We start from the raw sequence: 16,404 nt of genomic DNA, 5'->3' as shown, positions 1-16,404 counted from the left end.
AGTATCCGAGTGCCTCACAAGAGCTCTTTATATTTATCATCACAACACCCTGTGAGGTAGGGAAGTGCTGTTATCTCCATTTCACAGATGGGAACTGATATCCTGAGGGATGAAGTGACTTGCCCGAAGGTCACTTGAGGCGTCTGTGGCAGAGTGGGGAATTGACCCCAGGGCGCCACCAAGTACTCTAACCACTGCACCATCCTTCCCTTTCTGATGCTTCCTTTCTGGTCTCTTTGGAGGAGGAGAAGTTCTGGGGACAAGGGTAGAGGTAGTCTGCACATGCCGTGCTACCTTGGGGAGCCCGGGGGAGGGATCTGGTGGCAGATGAAACTCAGGATACTTGGGAAGCCGTGGATTCAAATGGTGGCGCCTCCATCTTTTTCATGCAAGGCAAACAGTGTCCCTGCCCTGATGGAAGAATGAGAGTTGAAACACATAGACTCTTCTCTCCCCTGTGTAGGTTATGCCCATGCAGAAGAGACACGGGGCCCTATCTCACTGCTAAGTATGGTTATTTGTCATCAGTCATGGAAAATCAACTAGCCCTTTAAGCATAAAGGTTACAAGCAAACTCAAATATAACCAGATATAGGACTGTAAACTAGTCAGAACAAATTAACAGGCTATATTTCGCCTCAAAAGTTTGCATATGAAGATCAAGAATGAAACAAACAAAAAATGGTTCAACGAAAACTGTCATTTTCCAAAAGAGCCATTTTTTGACGTAGACACTTTTTAATGTGTTATTTTTAATCAGTTTTACACTAAGGCTGCTTCCCATGTGAAGCAGTGTGGTCCAGCAGATGGAGCACTGATCTGCCATGTAATCCGGGGCAAACCACCTCACCTATCTGTGCCTGTGTTTCCCCTTCCATTTTTGTCAGTCTTATCTGCCTACTAGACCGTAAGCTCTTTGGGGCAGGAATCTCTCTTACTGCATGTTCATACTGAGCCCCACACAATGGGGTCTCAGTCTCGGTTGTGGCTTCTGGGTGCAGCTTTAACGTAAGTAATAATAATATTGCCTGATCCAACAAAACACTTATACCTGTGCCTAACTATGCATGTGAGTAGTCTCATTGACTTCAGTGAAGCTACTCATATCCTTAAATTATGCCCGTGCTTAAGTGTGTAACTGCAGAGAGACTTAACTCACTGATTCACTTGCAGACCAGAGTCTATGCCCCTCTCCTGTTCCACCTGGACCCACAGTCTTGTCTTTTGACCACAGTACCATATAACATATAAACAGTGTCCAGATGCTGTGCATTTGCATTACAGCACTGTTCCTCTAAAACCAGAATAGAACAATGTTCCTTCCTGAGATGTGTTTCCAGATACAAGGACAGATGGGCCAGGAATATTCAGTAAGATTTCTAGAGACTCTGAGATTCAGACCATTTGCTGACACTGAAAATAACTCTATTCCAGCCAGGACTAGGAAGCACAATGGAACACACAAGGTGCTTTTTCTTTCACGGACAGCTAGTCAAACTTTTCCAACTATCTCAAAAGGTTTTGTTCAAAGGAGTGAGAGTTCAAGATGGTTCTTATTTTATCCTAATTGCGCCCCTCATTTCTGAGCTCTGATTTCTATCCCTCAGGGATCAGCAAGACCTGTGTAATTTTTACTGCTGGCAAAGCAGCTGATAATGAGTGCCAGAAAATGTCTGATTCTCTTTTCCTGTTACAAAGTAAAGCACTGAACTATCAGTGAATCTGGCCACATCTAGCTGAGTCTGGTAATGACAGCGCAGTTTGATGAATCTGATAACTCTCGTTTTGTAATATGTGCAACTCTGCTATTGAGACAGTTTTGATAGAAAGAACTGCTGGGGGAGCAGTCTTTGTCCTCTGAAAGGAGAGCAGGAGGTTTTGCTATGACAGCTTTCAAAAATATCACAGCCTAAGGAAAATCCATAGAAAATATGATTATATTTCTATCTAATCTCCGTCCCTATTTCTATTTGTCCAAATTTCCATTTGTCTACGTGTCTAACTTCTATCTATTCACATTCCTCTAAGCTCCATCACTCTTTAATGTTAAGTAATACAGCAGCTATTTTTATATTCAAGTATATCCAAAGCAACCAGCGTCCTGTTTGTCAATGTAGACGTCTAGACTTAATAAATCCTTAAACTCTCAGTTTTTGCCCTTGAGAGAAAGAAATGCAGCACATTGCGGCAGCACAGGTTGTCCTCTGAGCAGCTCTGAGTCTGACTCAACTCTTTGTAAGGGTTGCTTATCTGCGACTCTATGGTTTGGTGAGATGCACCCAAGCTACAAAATTCAAGACTTCATCTCAAAGTATAAGATTCAAGGGTTTGGTCCCAGTCTGTCTCTACCCAACATCCAATCCCATTTCTCTCTTAACAGTCACTCCACCCAGTGCTACTAACTAAGCATTAGGCAGCCCAAATACTCATCTGTCCTATCTACAGACAAATCATATAGTCTAAGAGAAATAAATAGCTTTTGATAGGAAACTGAAGAGAGAAAATAGACAGAGCTAGGAACGATGTATTGCCTCTACAAATTTGCTAAGGAAAAGGAATGAAAAGATAGCAGAGAAAAGTGATAGGCATGGCACCACCCCTGTTAATTTACAAAGGGGTTAACACATGATTGCCAGGCACTAGACATGAATATCTAGTATTAAAATAAATAGCAGGCATTAAAATAAAGTCCAATCCAAGTCCAAACCAGTCACTGAAATAGGATTCATTCTGTTCAGCAACTTTCTCATTTGACTTAAAAAGAAATATTTTATGTCCTTTTTTGTAAGCATAAATTAAATCAAATATGTATTTACTTTTCAGGATCCCTACTGTGTCTCAGGACACACAACTCAAATGGCAACATGAGACTACCTGGTTTTCAACTTAGTTCCAGAGGAAACATAATACCATCACACACTTCCACACAGCTAATGGCCTCTCCCCGGTAGAGGCTCAGTAGCAGACCTGCTGAGAAGTTCATTGGGTGGAGGTTGAGACGCAATGCAAAAATCCATGAAGTAGTTAGCACCCAGTCCTAACTTAGCAGCTGGCCCTTAGGATGTGGTGAAAGTCCTTAATTTTATATTCACAAAGTTCAGCCCAAAAGAGAAACAAAACTAAAACCCAAGGTTGTTATATTTCACTATACTAGAAGAATATGAATCAGCAAAATTGTGGGAGTTGTTTAAGAAGTTTTCCTTCTGTCTCCTCCTCCCTGATGCTTGACTTTTGCGGATGTTAATTAACTCTCTTCAATGGAAAGAGAAGGCACTGACTAAAAGTGGTTTATTCAACTTATGAATTCAGATACTTCTGCAGTGGTCACAGCAGGTGTTTCCTTGCTGTACAACACACTAGCATTAACACAACAGAAGTACAAACACATTGTTCCAAGTGTTTGTTTAGAGGTGTGCCCACTATGAAAATACAGACAGATGCCAAGGTAGATAGCCCAACTTGGCACACTTGGTTGACTTTAATAGGTGCTGATTATGCTGCTCATATTGCATGAAATTAAAAAGCTTACAAATGTTATGAGCCGTTACCCTTCCATTTAAGGGAGCTTATGACATGTTAGCAACATTTAATGAAATTCTTTTCAAAATGCTTCAGTGAGACTTTACTTCGAAATGTAACCCATGGAATCATTTCAGAAAAGGATTTTATGGAAAAGCTTCTTCTCTGTGTCTTTTGTGGAGACTTGCGCAGCATTAGAAAGAGGGACAAAGCCATGTAAGAAGTCCATTTTTCCCTTAGCACATGCATGTAACTGCCAGGGATGGCTGAGTCACTGCAGCAGTTGAATAAATGATGAAAGGGGAATCTGCAAAACAAAGCTTAAGTCCAATGCCATGTTCAGAATTCCTTCAGCCAACATCTACGATTCTCTTGAACAATCAAATTTTGGAACGTTTTGACCAGCTCTAGGACACCGTTTTCACTGTAGCTGTGAAAGCCATCTTAATCATCCAGCTCTTCAGCAGGTAGGGTGTCCCTGTGCCGCTAACTGTGTTCTGGCCCCAGCAAACAGACTGAAGTTCCATTTTGCAGACTTCAACCTACTTGAGAGCGGAAATGGGGGAGGGGGGCATACACAGCTGACGGCTGAGCTGTCTTCTGCCCAGCTGAACATGCTCCACACATCATGGCAATGAGGAGTCAGCATCAATTGCTGGTGCATGTGCTGAGCCAACACTTCTTGCAATTCACATTGCTGCTGCATTAAATGCTTCCGTCTGTCATGTTTGTGCTTCTGGTTGCCTGCTCTCTACCTCGCTGATAGCTAGTGGGCAAGCAGGACTCTGAAGTGACTGAACAAGGAGAGACAGTTGGCGTGGCCTTGAAGCAAACACACACACGACGATGCTGCGTATGTTTGATAGCCTCAGTCAGGGGAGTGGCTGTGAGAAGGACTCGCTTTGTTAGAACTGGTAATTCGCCATTTTGTCTGTCAAGGTTTCTAAATAATATTCTAGCAACTTCTGCTACCTGACTTCTACTGAGACGGGCAGCAGTCGGTGGACTGTGTCATTGCAGGGGATACTGTACTTCAGACTCAGTTCCATGGCTTTGGGATTCATCATGAGAGTCCTGACTACCTAAGAGAATGTATTTCTTCTCATAAGCCACAATGGCTGCTGAAGTGCTTCTGCTGATGGCCCCTAGATTTAAAGATCAAGCATCTGACATGAAAGCGCTGTCAACAGAGGGCCCTCAGCACTTATGACTGACCTGTCAGAGTACAATGCAAGTTTCATTTGTTCTCTTAAGAGTTTGCTTCCCATGTCCATATTGGAGGAATTGCTCGCTTTAGTGTTGGCTGGGTGGTGGGGGAGTTCAGGGATTGGAAGTGGTGAGGGAATTGATGATTTAAGGGGGAGAAATTAACTTTTTTTTTTTTTGCCTTGCATTGACTTCATTGGATTGTTCATGTGTTTAAATACTTTGCTGGATCAGGGCCTTAATCATTAGGAAACTAGATCAATATCTTTTTCTTGTCCTGTAAATACTGAGAAAGAAAGATGATACATTTTCTGCAAACACGTTCCTCTCGTGTGAGCTATGTGAGCCTTAACTGAAAGGCTAAATTCTAACTCCACAGCTTGACTGCAGAACGTTGCAATTATCTTGCCATCTGCACTTGCCTCTCATTGTGGGTGGACACTGCTTTTTAATCCAAATTAGTATTTTAGTGCTCATAAATATGTATTTTTGGCTCTGAGGCAGGTATGTCTCACTGTGGGTGCATGTCGCAGTTTAGTTCCACATGTATATTTTACTGTTTAAGAATGTGCAATTTTAACTTTGGAGCAGGTCTGACTGCAGAGCAAATAATATTAGTCAATGTCTGGATTATGGAGCTTAAACCACCTCCCCATTCCAAACATGTACACTATGAGACAAGTCATGTGCAAAATAATTATTTATCAGCCTGAAAAGCTTCCTTTATGGTCTGTATCATTGAAATGTTGGCCTAGGGAAGAGTGTTTACTAATGAAAACAGAATCGTTAATGGAAATGGAAAATGCATGAAATCACACTGTATGCAGCTGCTATTTGAGATATTGTATTGACAGCAACGGATTGAACTCTAGCAAAAAAGATAACCTTTGTCAGTTCCAATCCTACAACTGGATCTGCCATTGTGGACTCCCACACCATGCAGATTCCTATTGCCGGATCAGGCCCAGATGTTAATATTGGGTCTCATCCTGGTCCCACTGAAGGCAGTGGGAGTTTTGACAGTGTTATCTTCCATGGCCCTGACCCTGCAAGCTCCTCTGAACGGGCGGAATTCCACTGACGTGAACAGGACTATGCACAGGTAGAGCAAGCCTCCCCCACTAATCAGCTTGCAGGATTAGGGCCCATAGCATCCTCTGAAAATAAAAATGAAGATCTCAGCACTAACCCTACTACTTTCAAAATCTGCAATTAACTTTTTAGGAATAGTTTAAAACGGTTCTAAAGATTGTTAAAAAAAAAAAAAGGAAAGAAAAGAACTGTGTTCCCAGGGCAGCGATGAAACTGATAAAATAGAATCTGTTAAATACTTCATAATACCAATCAAATTCTGCCATCATTTACACCAGTGCAACATCGTTATGTCTTAGGGTTGCCTGGGTGTCACTAAGGGGAGACAAATAGACACTTTTTTTCCCTCCTGTGTGAGGGCTCAATCCTGTAATCCAACCTCTTGCCAGGTCCGATCCACCTGCACAGAGTCGCAGCAAAGCCCATGGGGCTCCGGGAGGGTATGAGAGTCGGCCTATATGGATATGATTGCAGGGTCAGGGCCAATACTTTTATAATGCATAAGTCCTGACCCTGCAAACACACACTTTGCTCATATGAGTACTCCTGTTGTATTCAAGGGTATTGCTCATGTAAGGAGAGTTATGCACATGCATAAATATTTGCAGGGCTGGCATCTAATTTTCTACATATTAACTAGAAATGATTACTGTAAAAGACAAAACCATCACTTGTTTTAAATAACATAAGCCGAATTGTCTTTACCTCTTGAATGAGGATTTGTGAATCCTAAATTCAGGACATGGGAAGATCTTTTCCTGTTTCCTAATGCTGAGATTATCATCTCTCTAGTTGTCAAATGGTTACTCAGCCAAGTCTATACTTGTATTGTGTAACCTCAGCACACTATTTTATTTCTGTTATTATCAGGCAGAAAATAAACCACATTGCATACCAAACTCCCTTATATATTGCCTATAGACATGGAAGTAGCAAACCTCAAAACAAAACAAATAATTTGCATTGAAGAAGGCTAAAGCTTAGATTAAAGGAAGTTTCAAGGAACCTGCCTATTAACAGCTCTTCTCAAAAGAGTTATGAAATTTTCACTTTTTAAAATTCTAGTCAAATCAAAACAACAGCAGACTGAGACCACAAAAAAACAACAAACAAAACAAAACAAAAAAACCTGTTATCACTGCTTTCCAGCACATAAAATTAACACTTGTGATCTTATGTGCAACTTTCACTAGAAGTTTATTTGTCTTATTTTAAAAGGTAAGCAGATGGTTCACACAATTGTCCACAATAAATTACAACTGTTGGAAAGACAGTAACCTTTTGAGAACAACAATGAATCTGGGCTGCAGATGGGCTTATAGATGACCCTTCCAATTTTTAATAATCTCCATAATTTATGTGCAAGTAAAGAAATGAAAAGATACCTAATGTGCCTTCTTGGCGAAGTACAAATCACTTTTATTTACTCAGGCAATACTTCATGGTCTAGTTAATTTCTTAATTAAAGGCAGCAAGATGCTCATGTTGCATGCAAGTGGCATGGAAAATACTGTTTAGTATACAATATGTTCAGCAGGGAGTTGAAGATGCTCTGCTCACTTCTGGAGAACCTGGGGCATCTATCATTTCCCTTTAAAACAAGGCTAAAGGATGCACTCATCACTGTAGCAAAATTAGTACTAGTTTCTCAAAATTACTACTAGAACAGCCTCAGTGTTCACGAAACTGCCCATGATGCTCTGATGCCCAGTAATATACTGACAGTATTTCATAAAGGCTATCCCACAAAACATGTCTCCCTTTGATCATGATAAATCACATGCATCAGTGCTACATGTAGACTATGGACTATGCTTGGGTGCAATTTCACTGGCATGACCTCAATTGTGGGACACCTTTCCAGAGGCGATCAGATTGAACTCAACCACTCAGCACAAAGGGTGAGGGGCAGCAGGTAGCCAGTTACAGTTCCCTTATTCTGAAACCACCACAGCTGCTTCAGCTTCAGGGTAAATTAGAGCAGCCAAAGGGTTCCTGTACACCTTGTGGGGTTGTCCTTCTTCCTAACCCATGGTTTTTCCCCAAGAGGGGGCAATCTGGCCCCACAGTGAAAATTAAATGCATCTTTTAATGGAAAATTTCTGCTATCTTTAGCCTGAGGCTCTGATTTCTAAGGAAAATGTAGATGCTTTTAATCATGATCTATGATGGAATTAAAGATGCATCTGAGAAGGAAAGGAGTGGCTGATGAATAATAGAATCATAGAACCATAGAATATCAGGGTTGGAAGGGACCTCAGGAGGTCATCTAGTCCAGCCCCCTTCTCAAAGCATGAACTGAGGCTACCATCAGTTATCGAGATGCATTCCTAAGAAATTTCCACAGGGATTGCCCCGTTCTAACCACAGAGAGAGAGAGATTCGTAAGGATTGGGAGTTCTCTATGATTCACCCATGTGGTCAAGTGGAGAACTGGCACAACTTCACTGAGATCACGGGAGTGCAACTGCTCTCATCAGGAGTCTGGCCCCATGATCTCTACTACAGACAGATAACACTGGATTGATTGTGTAACTACGCTGCTAGATGAAATTACACTGAAATATCATTCTCTATCTTCTGCTGTACTTCGTCTACTATAAATAACCATAATTTGCAAGTCTGTTGAGCAATAAATAACACCATTAGCTAAGCTAGCAGACTGCACTCTTAGACTGTTTACTAAAACACATGAAAATATTATACATTAACATAGTCCTGGCATGTTTTATTATCTACCATTATTTAAAGTTCTTGTCTCTTACACTTTGCATTTTTAAAACCACATTTTGCACTAGCGAAAATCCTAAGTAACTCAATGGTAATGGAGTTATTATTGATTTTCAGAGATGCAACTGAGAACTGAGTTTAGCACTTAGTTTTTACTATATCCCTCAAGCTCAGTAATTGGTAATGCATTTCATTTTGAAAGAATGCTCTGGTTAGATCAGAAACAAGCTACTGCCAGTATATGGAAGATTATAGTTCTGGTAATTTAGAAGTACTTGCATATATTCCAAAAGGATCACCTTATGCAGCAAAGTCTCACTTGGACATGGTGAATCAAATTCAGAACCCTGGCATAAGAAAGCACAATTTCACTGAAACCAGAGTTGCACCTGCTGAACACCAGGTCTGAATGTGGTCTGAGAGTTGGAAAGATCTGGGTAATTTTTGCGCTGGCTCCCCCACATGCAACTCCACTGGGAAGTCAGTGGAGCTGTTCATGTGGGAAAGTTCCATACAGATTGTTAGGCTGATCCACCGCTCACTGAAGTCAGTGGAAAGACGCTCATTGACATCATTGGGTTTTTGATCAGGCCCTTTGGATTCACAGCTAAAGTCTTCTCAGAACAGTGATATAATGGAAGGAGGGAAAAGTCCTCTATGAAAGTAACATTCCCACAGGATTTGTATTACCTCCCGTCTGGCCTTCATAAAACCACCAATCATAGCCTGCAGTCTGGTATTATAGCCTCAACTAGCACGAGAAGATATCTTTTGTCCTTCCACCATACTGATAGGAAGATTAAGATGATGAGGACTAAAGAATAAACTTCCCAGTAGCAATAAATGCAGCTTGCTCTTTGTTTTCTTAAAATCAAATATTATTTCCAAAATCTAACAAAATAAATGTATTTATCTGATGCATTTCTTCATGTACTCCATGCTAAGTGAATGAATTTACACATATATTCTAAGGCTCTCCTTTAAATCCCACATGAAAACATTTATAGATATCAATATTTTTTCATTTGTTTCTCTTCCTAAACTAGAATGATTGCACAAATCAATCAACGGCCATTCTAAAGGGGTTACAACCTTCAGTAATTACATCGAATATTGTATTGGATGTTGCACTGATTACTCCAAAAAGTTCCAATTGCTACAAGACCACTGAAATGTAGAGCTAAAGCGATGTTGATATTTAATTAGCTATCTGCCACTGCCATCAAGTGGGAAGTTGCTATCCAATTCAAATTAACATTTCTGAACAGGAAACGGGATGTATGACGCCTTCCATAAAGTATCAATAGGAAACAGAAGTTGAATATAACCTATTCAATCTTTCAAAGCTGCTTATGCCAAACAAAGTTGCATGAGGATGGTCAGAAAGAGCTGACAGTAAATTAAATTTTACCATAAAGATACTGCTGTTTTAATCACACTTGAGTTCCTCTGGATTTAGACTTTTATTAATTTTCCCACATTTGCTGTTAGTTTTAGCTGCATGTAATTACAAAAATTGCTGAGTCCTCAGCACCTTGCAGAATTGAGCCCACAGTAAGAAAGCGTTTACGGTGATTAATCATGGCTGAATCAGACCTACATGTATTGATCACACATCTATGGTCTCAGGCAGTATTGATAAACTGCAGGGTGGATTTCACAACTATCTGCCATTTCTCTACCCATGAAAAGTGAGGAATTCTGCAATGAGGACTTATTAACACATGTCCTACATGAAAAGGAGGAGAAAAGCCTATCTGAAATCTTAGATGTCCTGGAAGCACTTTATCTGCTCTTCAAACAACACTGCCTTCTCCTCATGCAAAAATACATGTAACTACACAACAGACACGCTACTGGCTCATTCCCCAAATTAGCCTTGCATAGTGTAGCCAAGCTAATGTATAGATGGGAAGTGACTGGGTGCCATTGTTACGGATATATTTTCTAGTGTTTAGAGTACAGACGTGATCATTCTTTCGCTTTTCTGGATAACTTACTGGTCTGGACCGGATTTCTTTGGCGTAGAGAGGTTTCAAGAATTCTGAATCTCCTTCTAGCTTCAGACCTTTCTCTGTGATTCTCAGGTTTCCCATTCCATCCTGAAATACACACACACGCACACACAAAAAAAAACCCTATTAGCTATGATTTCTAAACACCCGAGTGAGGCTGTCAAAAACCGAAACAAAGTTATGGTTGTTGTTTTTTCCTGTGCAGAAGAACATGTAAAACACTGGGAGGCATTGCATAATGCAATTACTTGTATTATCCTTTTAGCTTCATTTCAGAGAGGAAATTCTATTCCAAGCAATCTGCAATGCCCCCTGGTAAACCATTTACACCGATGAAAGATGCCCTTTTAGGCTAGTCATCTCTGCTCAGCGACAGAGAGATGATAAGGTGACATTCTGTGTTAACATGAAACTGCTCACTGTAATGTGTCCGTATGTTGATATTACCTTTCCACTCATGATGAGTTCACATATAGAACAAAAAGACATTAATTCTTCAGTTATCAGACTAGTAAAAATGAGGTTTAACTTTATAAAAAACAATTTCAAATTGCAGTAGTTGTAGTTATGTGCTTATGTTAATTACAGTGCTGTGACAAAAGTAAGTGCACTATGTAACTTAATCTCTCTCTTTCGTTTTATATATGGTTCAGCAAAGGCAATGCAATTCTTTGGCTCTTCCCTGAAATTATAAACAATAGTGAGAAAGAAAGCTATTTGAAAAGTTATGGAAAGTACTTTAACTGTGTCAAATTTTGTATGAGTTTTTCCTTATACCTTTTATATCGTACGACAGGAATACAGATGCATCAAAAGAAAGCAGAATAGGCTTACATTAACAATATTTCACCTTTACCTTTTGAAAGTCGTGTCATTTGTTCAGAGAGGTGTTCTAGTTTAGTTTAAGATGTAATTACCTGAAAAAAGTATGTGTGGGTGCGGGAGTTCGAATTGCAAAGATAAATGTATCAGCTAAGAAAATACACAAACGCTGAATGCCATTTTCAATATTCAGAACAATACTTAAGTTAGCAAGTAGCTGCTTTGGTTGCTGAGATAAAGCATATGGCTGAGATTTGCAAAGTTGCCTAAGAGATTTGAATGATTAATTCCTTTTTAAAAGTAATGGAAATTGCTGTCCAAATCTCCTAAGTGGCCTTGAAAATCTTAATTTAGGAGATCTAGAAAGTTTCAAATATCTGACCATTGGTTAGTCCCCAGGTGTTTAAGCCAATTGGGAACTGGCAGTTTCCTGGGGTAGATAAAAGGTAGTGATGGAGGGGAATTCTGGGGGTTGCTCTACTGCTAGAAAGAAGAGTTTCTGGCTGCTGGGAGGTGTTGCCAGGTGAAGGCTTTTGCCTGGCATATGTTCTCCACTGATCGCACCTCTGTCTGGTGCTGGTTCTGCCTCAGCCTCCTCCCTCAGATGAGGCACAACAGAGGGATGGTGGCATCCTTTCGGTTCCTTTCACCTGGCTGGGACCAGCAGGGTGATATACAGCCCAGAGTTGTACTGAATTGGGAGAGGCAATTTTTTGCAGGTGGAGCTCACCTCTGTTTTTGCAAACCTGGCCCTGGGTCTTGCAAGGGATAATAAGACCAACCAAATTCCTTCCATAGGGGAAAAATGCAAATAATTTGAACCTCTATTTCAACATATTCAGATTTGTTATTTGATCTGTGGGAGGCTCCTGCCTTTTCCACTAACCATCACAAAATCCCACTGATCAGGCATTAAACTACTGAAGTAATGCACATTCCACCCTCTGCCCATTCAGATTTGATCTTCATAGCTATCAGTCCTCATCTTCTCTCCAGCATAGATTGTAATGCGCTCCCAGGCTCCAGGCCTACTCACATGATAGCTGCACACCATCCCCATGCTTAGATGTGAAAAATCTTTTTGACAAATGGTGTGAATTATTGGCTGAAGGCCTCCAGCAGATGACTGCAAATAGTCTGTTTCCCTTAGAAATTGTTTAGTTGTGTGTTTCCAAGATGTAATGAAATGTCTGACAAACTATAATAGCAAACAAAATATATGTCAAAATTCTGTATGAGGTTTTTCTTATGGCTTTTATACAATGAGACAGGTACACAGATGCATCACAACACAGCAGAAATGGCCCAAGTTAAAAACATTTCATCTGAGCTTGGGAGAGAAAGTCAGATCTATTAAGACAGGCTTTTTAGGCTCATTTAAGCTGTAATTACTTGAAGAAAAAAGATGTGTGTGGGGAGATTGTAAATAGAAATGTATAATCAAATACCACATTTAAATGCAAAATGTCAGTTCGGAAATTCAGAACGATTCTCAAGTTTGCAAAGCGCAAGGCAAGTAGGTTTACGTTGCTGAAGCCAAGTTCTGAAGGCTATACAGACCCTTAAGACTGTTCCCCAGGTCCTCAGCTGGTATAAACTGTTCTAGCTCCATTGACGTCAACAGGCTATGACAATTTACACCAGCAGAGGATCTGTCTCCAGATGTTTAATTTAAGAGAGAGAGAGAGAGAGAGAGAGAGAGAATGTGTGTGTGTGTGTACACACATACATGTACTCCAATGGAAGGGAAAGTTTCTTTTCGTGTCCAGGTGAGTGCTCTCATTGGGAACGAGTTTCCAATCGATCTCACCTCCATCTCATGTTGTTGTTTTTCCCTACGCAAGGCAGTAACAGCAAAGGGATGGTGGCATTCCACTGGGCTTTCAGGCTAGGGGCAGAAGGGAACAGAGCCTAAAGTTGCTCTGCCTAGGGCTGTCATCTACTACTCGGTGTAAGGGGAGGGTTGGGAGAGAACAGCTGGGGACAAGAACGGGGAGGGTGGTGGCATCTGTGCTGTGGGGAGAGAGGCCATGACAGACATTGAAGCGGAGGATCCTGAGGGTTACAGGTGAGACTGGCCTCAGGAATTTGGGGATCAGGAAGGGTGGAAGAACTATACTGGTCTTTAAATAGATCCATTGTCCTGGGTCCCCCTGGAATTCCCATGGCATCTTTGGGTCTCTTGGGACGGGGTGCTGATCTCTGAACCCTGCTAAGCAACTCCTCCAGGAGAGAAGATTTAGACAATCCAAGCAGGCAACATCTACTCTGAGCTGAATAGTGTCCTTCAATTAAGCTGCATGAAACAGAACACTGCTGTCCATTTCCCCCTTCTCCCGCAACTCCCAGCCATCTTCCTCCCAAGCAACGGATTGTGTATTCATCTGACAGCCCAAGAGGGGTGATTGCTACCAAAGAAGAAGGGATAATGCAAAATCCAAACAGATTTGTATGAATTATTAGCGCAAGGTGCAGAAGGAGACATGATTTTAGAGGGATAATATCAAACATATAGTACAAGCGCATAAATGTCCCAGCAATGCTGTTTGGAACAGCATAAACCAAGGCTGCCATTTGCCAGGTGTTTCTGTATTTCACTGAGGTGGCAATTAGAGGTTTTTCACATAGCTGCTGGATTTTGCAGTGGAATGGGGAAAGAGACTCTCTACCAGAATAGGATTTCTTCAGAACAAAGCCAGGCTCAGGGCTGTGAAAATTAATGCCAGCATATCATTTAGAAATGGAAATTGTACACAGCCTTTGAAAAGAGCCATATGCTGAGAACTGTACTGGTTGTTTGAAGGGAGGGATATGAGATATGTAATAAAATGCAAGTTCCTACATTCCTTGTCCCAGGTGAAAAATGCTGGCGTATGGATGCTGAGTTGTTGTTGATGCAGAAGGGAGTACATTCATCTTAAGCAGAAGTATAAAGGAAAATGAGTGAAATATGATTAGGGTTTGCACTGAAGAATTCAGATTAAATTTCGATAGTGGCATGCTCTGCTGTTCTGAGTGAGCAGGAATTATTACGGCTGTCTGAAGAATCTGCTGTGTTCAGGACTGGGAGAATTAGTGGTTTCTCCCCTGAAAATCCCCAACAAAGGAAGGGGGGTCGTTATGAGACCTGGGCTGCAGGAAGGTGTATGGTCGGGTCTTACCAGCCACTTCTTGTTCTGCCTGTGGTAGACTCGGCCAGTCCTCTTTATGGTTTCCCTGCGCTGGGCTGCTGCCCATTGATGTAACCAAGGGCCCTCTTCATTTTCCTGCCGTCCTTTGAGACATTTGCAGCCTGATTGTCAGACTCACCACAGGTGGGGAACCGGCCCCTCAGTTGGGGTCAGGTGGCCTAAGCGAAACCTTTCAGACCCGATGGATGAGGCAGCTGCAGAGCACGAAGCACAAACTTCTCCTTCTGCAGCCTCTGGCAGGGACGCAGAGCAGGAGGAACACAGCCGTGGCTTCCTCTTTGGACCTTTCTCCGGCAGCCTCAGAACCTGTCATCTGAGCAGTCGGGAGGGGGTTGGGGGGAAGCCCCCTATAGCTACAGACAGATGATAACCCACTCTGAGAATCTGCGGACCTCGCCTTGAGAGAGAACTGCCCTTTGTAAGGCTAAAAAAGCTCTACAAAAACGTTCCTGAAATAGGTATTTCAGTGAGGTTACACGCTCTCGGGGGTTTCACATGCAGCCTCCTCTGTTTTCATTTGGAAAAGCTGCAGGACATGCAAGCTGGTATCTTCCATAAGCCTTCTAGTTTAGCGCTGTAAGGTCAGCCATCTCCAACGAGACACAATCCTGAACTCCGCTGTCTAGTGCCTGACATGGTTATTCTACAGGCATTGACAGTGACACTCACTCCCATGGGATACATTTTCTTACGTCTCTGTCCTCTTGTCTCCGTTTCTCTCTCCCTGCTATGTTTCTCTCGGCCCTTTTCACCCGAGTTCCCACCATGCGACGCTCATCGCCAATGTCATGCTTTGATACTTTCACCGAGCCCCGATTCAGTATTCTTCCTCTCTGCATCTCCCCCTCTTCTTGCTCCCAGCTCCACCCAACTCAAAACCCCTGCACATCAGATACCATGGGTATATCTATACTGCAATGTAAACCCCGGGTTAGTAGAACTCAAGTGAGCAGACCATGGGTTTGCTGACCTATGGCTAGAGCGTCTACACTCATTTGTAACCCCAGGTTAGGAATTGTTGGACCGAGTCCCAGCCTGGGGCTCCAGTGTCTACACTGCTTTATGCAGGCCCCAGTCTAACCACCAATATATCAGACTTCCTCACACCATCCCAAAATGTAGCTGTTCCTGCTCTTTGTTTGTGGTGCACTGTGGGAAAACCCGACTGTCCACCACACCTGACTGTCAAAAAAGTTGGCCGATGGGATTGTGGGATACTTTTGTGGGATTTTTGACAGAGCAGGAGTCCACTGGGGCTGAATCTACACTGCTAAGCAATAGGGCTTGAATCCTGGGGTCCTGGTTTGACTCAGGCTTGGACCTTCCACCTCTAGTGGGGTCCTGGGATGCTGGGTTCGAGCCCTGGGTTCCTGCGATCTGTGTGTAGGCAGAAGGTGGGTTAGGCTTGAGGCTGAATTTGAACCCTGGGCTTACACTGCAGTGTAGACGTACCCCAGGTGGTCTAGGATCTGATTCAAATCCACTGAAGCCAATGGAAAGACACCTGTTAATGTCATTGGCCTTTGTACTCAGCCGTTAGTGTTTAACTCTAACGGTGTTACCATCCTTAACCATCTGATTCTAACAGTGGCACTCCCATTAAGGCTGGCTCTTTCTCATGGTGAAGTCATGGGTTATGGCTAAAAATGCAAATGTCATCAGATCAGTTTCAAATAAAAAAGGCAAGTCCTGGCAGGCAGTAGCTTAATTAACATAAAGCCAAGTTTATGTTCCATTAGAAAAGAATTAAATAACTGTGACAATCATATAAAGACATCAAAATACATATAAAATATAGTTAAATGTTTTTTGTGAAAGACTGGCTAGTG

At 41.9% G+C, this 16,404-nt stretch overlaps 1 protein-coding gene across 20 annotated transcripts in view; it reads right to left on the bottom strand.

Moving 5' to 3' along the window:
* SGCD (sarcoglycan delta) overlaps nucleotides 1-16,404 on the bottom strand; it is a 477,745-nt gene that overhangs the window by 93,116 nt on the left and 368,225 nt on the right. For all 20 annotated transcript variants that reach the window (XM_045026061.1, XM_045026053.1, XM_045026056.1 and 17 more), the window contains one exon: nucleotides 10,548-10,649. In XM_045026061.1, the coding sequence (XP_044881996.1) occupies nucleotides 10,548-10,649 (102 nt within the window). The remainder of the gene's footprint in view (nucleotides 1-10,547; nucleotides 10,650-16,404) is intronic.

The sequence above is a fragment of the Mauremys mutica genome, chromosome 8 (genome assembly GCF_020497125.1).
Source record: "Mauremys mutica isolate MM-2020 ecotype Southern chromosome 8, ASM2049712v1, whole genome shotgun sequence".
Lineage (NCBI taxonomy): Eukaryota > Metazoa > Chordata > Testudines > Geoemydidae > Mauremys > Mauremys mutica.
This window is presented reverse-complemented; position numbering and strand designations above follow the sequence as displayed.